This window comes from Penaeus japonicus, unplaced genomic scaffold (assembly GCF_977035675.1).
Source record: "Penaeus japonicus unplaced genomic scaffold, GWHDUDI00000001_assembly GWHDUDI00000037, whole genome shotgun sequence".
In the NCBI taxonomy this organism is placed as follows: domain Eukaryota; kingdom Metazoa; phylum Arthropoda; class Malacostraca; order Decapoda; family Penaeidae; genus Penaeus; species Penaeus japonicus.
The window spans coordinates 5,055,991-5,063,490 of NW_028234439.1; the positions used below are offsets into that span (position 1 = coordinate 5,055,991).

Consider the following 7,500-nt stretch of genomic DNA (forward strand, 5'->3'; position numbering starts at 1 on the left):
ATAGAGAATAGACTATTTATATATATATATCTTTCTCTATATATTTTAATTAGCATAGTCTTTCTACGAACAAGAGACGTTGCTGTCTTGTCACACTGAAAGTAGTTTTAAGAGTTTTGTACACCTAAACTAGCCAGTGTTCTAAGCTAAGGACTTTGAAATGTGCAGTGTAATGAACAGTACTTTCAGCATACAGTATTGTTTCTGTTTTTGTTTCTTTTATTTTCTTTGTGTTACAAACATAAAAAGAACATATTTGTGTGACATTATCTATTAGCTATTGATGCAGATTTTAATAGTTTTGGAAATGTTTGATATATGACAAGTTCAAAGTAACTTTTTATCTGTTTTATAAAGTAAATATCATTGATCAAAATGAGTTTGATATCAGAATAAAGTGCAAAGTAAAAAAAAAAAAAAAATGGTTGCATAAGTGCAGGAAGTTTACTCTATTAGTATGCAAAATACCTAACAAAGAGCAGCTTGGGTGTGAGAGAGATCTAAGAGAGACTTGCTTTATCCACAGTACCAGCCGATGGCGTGAAGGGCAAGACGTGGGGTCCCAGCACGGCGCACCAGAAGGAGCGAGGCCACATCATCCCGCAACAGCACGACAACCAAAAACGATGGAGTAAGTCGGCGCCCAATCTAGAGAAGCCATTACGGCCCCTCCCTTATACTGCCACCATGACGGGGTTGAATCAGATCACAGCGTATGGTCCCGAGATTGGTAAGTCCGTGGTTGAGGGACAGAAAGCATGTCAAGAAGAAAAAAAAAAGTCCTGCTTGCCACCCGTTTTAGAAGTCCTGAAAGGAAAAAAGTAGATAGTTAGTTAAAAAGAGATTGCTAAAGTTGAAATGAAATGAACACTGAAGATGAAGAACAAGTAGAAAGATTATAAAGAAATCACTCGTAGATTCTTCTCTTTCTGAATGTTTCTCCTTCATGTAGACAAGAGTCATAGTAAAGGATCTCCTTAGAAAATTGGTAATTCATAATCTCTTGTTCTGTTTGAAGCTGGCAATGGATATTACTACATGCCAGGTAATGTATACTTAGTAGATTCCTGTTTAGTAGTGTTGTAGTTTCTGTGTATTTTGTATGGGGCACATTCATTCCGTATTCTGGTTGATCATCAAGTGTGTGTGTGCCCTTGGTGTGTATATCCATGCTTTTGTGTGTGTGTGCTGTTTGGCGAAGGGAAAAGAGTTAGTTACACTAATGGAATTTTTTGAAAACTTAATGATGCTGAAATTAAATGGAGAGAAAGGGCACATCCAAAGAAAAAAAAAATCACCTTTCTAGAGGCTTGCCAGAGTGCATGTGTGGTGATAGACTGATTCAACATAGCATATGAGTTAGGTCTGTTTAGAAGTCGGGCTAAACATAATTGGCAGTACATGCTGGTGGATAGATATTTATTTGTGGTAAAATATATTTTGTAGGGATAAAAGTAGAGTACTCAATTATATTCCATTAATTGGAAAGATACACAATTGTCACAGTGATAATTTTGAGATTAGACCTCCTTGCAAGGCTCAGATAGAATTTAAAATAAACTTGAACAGTTGAACTGCATTGAATAACAGAACATGAAATCAGATCATACTGAACTGAACATGTGGCTAGCTTCCAAATTTGTTTCTATAACATGAATTATAGAAATGTGTAAGGCTACAACTGCCTTACCAGAAACAACAGTTTAACCCTACAGGAAATGCATAGTAAATTTAGTCATCCTCAGGTGAAGAGAGTGTAACAATGCTCTTTAGGAAGCCAAAAGTGATAGTGATATTTACCAGTATCTTGTAGATTTTGACTTGTGAATTCCAGAAATAGATTAAAATAGAGTTGATAAAAGTGAACGGTCAGTGCATTTCTGTGTCAGATCATAAAATGGTGCATCCTTTAGGGGTTAACTTGTTTTATGCCATTAGTCTTTTGTGAAGCAGTTAGCTTTGAAACTAGTAGACTTCCCTTATCATTGTCTTTATCCTGCTCTTGCAAAAGGAAGTGGAGAGTCATTATCCTTGTTAGATATATTTATGAAGTGATGGTCATAATTTAACATAGGAATAAGAGATGCAACTGTATTTTGCTACTGTTTGAGTATGATATAACATGGATCATAACTGTTATTTTCTCTAAGAGAAAAATTGATATTCTCTACATGTTCTAGATGAGATTAATAGCTATTCAACATGAAGCCCAGTCACTCATGCATTGATTATGTTTTGTGGGCAGCCTCTGCAGTGACCAAAAAGAGTAAGAAACCCTTTACTCAGCCTTTGTGTCATTTATGGGTCTTGTGTCCGTGTGTTTAGATCTCTCGGGGGGGGAAAAAAAAACTTTTTTCTAAAAGACGTCACAGATTTCTCTGTCCGTAAAATACTTTCAGGACCTGAGAACTGTCACTCAGTAGCCAGCTATTGTGATGGATTAGATTGCCAATAACTGACCCAAACAAACCAGTGCTCTCAGGACTTGCGATGGGCAACTAAACGTCCAGGAATTTGAGCTTCTTTATTATTATTTACGAATGGCCGTAGGTTACTTACTTCCTTGGCTTTGTGACATCATGCCACACTGTGATGGACTCTCCAGACTCAAGACTCCAGCTTGAGATAGCATGATGGTATAGTAGTCATATTCCTGCATGAGTAATTGTCTTCATCTTCTCTAACGGATAGAAGGAAATTCCTTTTACAGTCTTAAATATGATGCACTTGAAATGGAATGAATAATACTGTGATTAAAGAACAGAAGAAATGGTTTTGAAATGTAAAGATGCCAGATATTTGTTAATTTATTTATGAAAATTATAAAACCCAATTTTATGAGGTATCCTCTTCAAATTAGAGCAGAGATTGGTGTTAAAACTTGTATGGTGATGAGAAGAATCTGTTCTTGGGAAGCATTCTGTGATGAAAGGTTTAGATGACATTATAATCTGGAAATAGATTTTTCTATCAAGGCCCAAAAGTTCATAACTTCAAAACAAATAAAATTTTATGCTGTAGAGGTAGTTCTTTTGTGTACTTGTTCTCATACATGAGTATTTGTGCTTTTATGTCTTGGTATACATACATTATCTATTTTACTCAACTGTAAATGTGGTGCAGTGCAGATTAGAAATGTATGATTGTGGTTCTTAATCCATTCACTGTACAGATTATCAAAGAGTTGCAGAAAAAATGTTTATTAGGCAGTTTGCCACAAAAAAGATGAATAACACTGATTCTTAATGAAAATGAAAGAAGAAATTTAAGATTCTAATTACTGGAAAATACAGTGAATTGATTAATGTGACTAATATTTGGTGTTGGTGTAGGTGAGACCTGGGCATTGGTGACACGAAATGTAATTGCATATATATGTACAGTCTATGGTGGAAGTTATGTACAGCCACTGGCAAAATTCTCCTAAAATACATTTTGAACTCTATCTCAAACAGCTAAAAATTGTTAGTTGTGTTTTTAAAGTTACACTCATGGTACATGCTTCTTATTATAGACTGTACATGTGCAAATATACACACTCCTGTGTTGTTTCCATAGAACACCTATATATTATGTACTTTCAGAGGCAACCCATGGGCAGTGGCTGGGGTACTTGGACACCAATGGTATTGAATAAACCACACTTGTGTATTCTCTGCCACTGCAAACAATCAATACTTACTGCCTGTTCCATTTAGTTTTAAATTATATACATTTTTTTTCTCCTCCATTAAATCTTTATCATTATAGATATGTATTGTCTGTTTGTGTGTGCTTGAAAAAAAAATCATATTTGATGTTTTGAATATAACACTAGTTAGTTCATTCTTTCAATGGAGGATGATTAATGGTGGATTTTATTCCATAAATTAATCCATGGTTTTGATAGGAAGTTCTGGTGTCGAGTTAGCATGGTTTTGATGCCATGGAATAGATCTTATTGCATAGACATAGTGAAATTGAATGACATTTTCCGTGATGATGGCTTTTTTTTTTTTTTTCCTAAACAGAATTAAATCCCGAGTAAAAAGAAAGTACATTTTCAGGTAGAATTTTAGTGTGGATGTTATATCACTGATTTCAGTATCCTGTAATGTCTTGCTTCCTTGTGAATGAAAAGACTTTCCTGGTTCATGAATTTGATTTTCTATGTTTGATGATAAAAACAATTTTTTTATTCTCTTAACACTTTTTTAGTAGGAAAATTTCAGACATAACATCTTATAGAGATATTTTTCCTCTTTTGGACACTTAATAGATTGAATACTTCTGCTTGTTATGATTTATAGACACAGCTTGAAATTGGGACTTCTCTCATGCTGTGAAAAGAAATAAGGATATCAGGCAAATAGATTATAAAGTAGTAGAAGGAAGAAAAGTATTATTTTTCTCCTGTAAATGCATACATTTTTGCCGAGGACATGTTTGTCTTAGATTTGTCTTAATATTATGTGTCATTTTTAACGTCTCCCAAGGTTAAAAATGAAAATAAAGTGAATATCTAAAATAGTTTTTCTTTTTTTCTTTATTTACCAAGAGAGTGAGGGAGTGAAAGAATCAGATCAAATAAAGAATGAAAGGAAGAAGGATTGAAGGAGAATTTGTACAGACAGACACAGACAGACAGACAGACAGACAGACAGACAGACAGACAGACAGACAGACAGACAGACAGACAGACAGACAGACAGACAGACAGACAGACAGACAGACAGACAGACAGACAGACAGACAGACAGACAGACAGACAGACAGACAGACAGACAGACAGACAGACAGACATACAGACATGAAGAGTGAGTTAATGAGTAGGAGTGGAAGAGGTAGAGGAAGCAACACTGGAAAAGGGAGTGAGTAGAAGATGCATAGAGGGAGGAAAAAGAAAAGAAAAAGGAGATGCAGAAGAAGAGGAAGACAAAATGAGAGAGGGAGATTAAAATGAAAGGAAAGAGGAGAGAGAGAGAAGGAGAGTAAGAATAGAGTGAGTGAGTATGTTTGTGTGTGTTGTGTTTGTGTGTGTGTCTGTGTCTGTGTCTGTTTCTGTGTCTGTGGGTATTTACATGCCCTTGCTTGCTTGAAAGTGAGTGAGTGAGTGAGAGAAAGAATGATTTTTTCTCCTGCAGTATTTTTGTTTTGCCACACAGTTTATTGTATATACCCCGTAATAATAAAAAGAAAGACATATAATATTCCCCCAAAAGAATTGCATGTACCTCTTTTGAATACATAAGAAAAATTGTCCAAGAAAAGTGAGATTCTGAATTTAGAAACATAACACTAGCTCTTCTACCCCCAGACTACAGCGGCGAAGATGGAGGATGGACTGCCAAGCCCGTGCCCCTGCGACCCCTACCTGTCCCTACCCTCTATAACGGTACTACTCCAGAGACCAAGGGACAGCGGCCCAAATATTCCCCTCTTGAACTGATCGTCTATAATATTGCTGCGATGCTGGCGAGTGTGGCAGCCGGTTATGATGTGCGGTTGTCAAATGTCACAGCGGTTCATCCGAAGCTGTTGCCTGTCAAGTGAGTTTTTCTTTTTTCTTTTTTTCCTTTTGGAGATTTATGTTAGTTTATTACTATGTTATTTTAATTTTTCTTTGATTACTTTAAGATAAGAAGACCAGTCTCTTCATTTCAATCTCAATTTACTGTTAGATCTCATGTCTTAGTTTGGGATAGAAAATCAGTGATTTGTTAACCTGCTTCTCAAAATGGTGCAAGGATTTCATTGACACTGAATGCTAAATCCACCTTACAGGGCCGAGGAAGATGATGCAGAGTACCAGAGATGGCTGAGTATGAGTGAGTATGAGTTTTCGAGTCCATCAGGATATGCTCACAACACCTACCATGGCCCCACAAGACACTCACGGCCAGCCTTGGTGCTGGAGCCTAAGCCCATCAGGTTCACCGACTCTCCGCAACATTTTGCTGGTCAGGCTGCTCTGCCCTCCTCGCAGCAAGGCCCTCGGAGAAAGTCATCATCAGCGAGTAACGACAGTGAGGTAAGATAACAGTGTTTTTTTTTTGTTTTTTTTTATCCTACTACTGTTATTATTATTGTTCATTTGTTGTGACAAATACTACCATTACTGATATTACCTATACTTTTGGTGTTGTCTTACCTGTATCATCATAGAAATGAAATAATATTTGAATTCAGATTATTAAGGCAGTGGCATCCTGATAACATAAGCTATGATCACTACACTGAGTTTTACGTTCTGAGTGTTCAAAAGCAAACTTTTCCCTTTATCAGCAGGTGGCGAGTTATGGTGGTGGGGGGCAGCGCACTGTGTATATCCCAGGCCCAGCAGATTACCTGTGTCCAGATTACCGCAGCGAGCAGCAGATGGTGATCTGGAGTGACCGGGGTGACCACTCTGCCCATGTGACCACTGTGCAACAACGACCGCCCTCGCCAGTGCCTGATGCCTCGGTGTATAGGGAGATGTACCAGCACTTCCCCGGGGAATTCCGCTCGGAGCCAATTGGTTACTACTACAGTGAACGGGGTTACCATGACCCACCTGCAGAGTACCGTGCCAGCGTTCATTACGAGCAGAGGATTTACCCCCAGTATGTTCGACGTCACACTTCGGCAGCGGCAGCAGCAGCAGCGGCGGCCAGTGGGGATGGAGGATACCACGCTTATGATAACCCTTCCACCTCAGTATCCTCATCATCAACATCTACCAACCCTCGCACTCCCTCCAGATTAAATTTCCAACATAGGCGAACTCCATCTTCAGTGTCAAATGCTTCCACATCTTCTTCAAATGTCAACCCATCCTTCAGGCTAGAGGATGAGGGTGATAGCTCATATTCCACGCCAACTCACCGCAACGGACACTATGAGCTGCTTGGGGGACCGGCCCCTCCTCCTAGAGTATCCCGTCAGAATTCTCATGAGCTGGACCGCATGGACAGACCAGGAACGCTGGATCTGCCCCGGCACCACCGCTCGTCCCTAAGGAAGTCAAATTACACATACGGCAGGTCTTCCCCCAAGCCTCGTAGTGATCGGAGTGGGTCTGGGGGCTCAGGTGGAGGCACTCCCACTAACCCCACCCCGCCAGACAGCATGACGAGTGAGGATAGCAGCTATGTTAGTGCCCCAGACATGTACTCTGGTGGCTCTGGGGGAAATTCGACTGGAGGGGGACGTGTTAGATTCTCGCCTGCTTCTCACATTCTTGGATCGGAGGTTTCTCGACACACTCTCTTGGACATGCCTGTAGAGGGACAGAGTCAGGATACGACAGAGCCTCTGACAGCGCTACAGCAAGCCTTCAGGCATCGTGAGCAGCAAGGGCTCCTCTCACAACCAAATTCATGGACAGCTTTTGATGATGGCAGTGATGAGAGGTTGTAGCAGCTCTCCACTTGAGCCACCATGCTCTCAGGGGGGGCACAAGCCCAGTTAACATTCCAGGCACATAAAGAGGACGGTTCATGAGTTTCTTTCAAGTATTGCTTTATAACTGTAGGAAAG

The 7,500-nt window shown here is 39.3% G+C and overlaps 1 protein-coding gene across 2 annotated transcripts in view; it reads left to right on the forward strand.

Moving 5' to 3' along the window:
- Positions 1–7,500, forward strand: part of LOC122266912 (mitogen-activated protein kinase kinase kinase slipper) — a 27,701-nt gene that overhangs the window by 19,802 nt on the left and 399 nt on the right. The window contains exons 6-10 of one of the 2 annotated variants that reach the window (XM_086532386.1): positions 527–730; positions 1,019–1,045; positions 5,297–5,528; positions 5,764–6,010; positions 6,265–7,500. The exon at positions 6,265–7,500 is cut by the window's right edge and continues 399 nt beyond it. In XM_086532386.1, coding sequence (XP_086388512.1) covers positions 527–730; positions 1,019–1,045; positions 5,297–5,528; positions 5,764–6,010; positions 6,265–7,380 — 1,826 coding nt within the window. In that variant the 3' untranslated portion in view covers positions 7,381–7,500. The remainder of the gene's footprint in view (positions 1–526; positions 731–1,018; positions 1,046–5,296; positions 5,529–5,763; positions 6,011–6,264) is intronic. The other variant, XM_086532387.1, reaches the window with a different exon arrangement.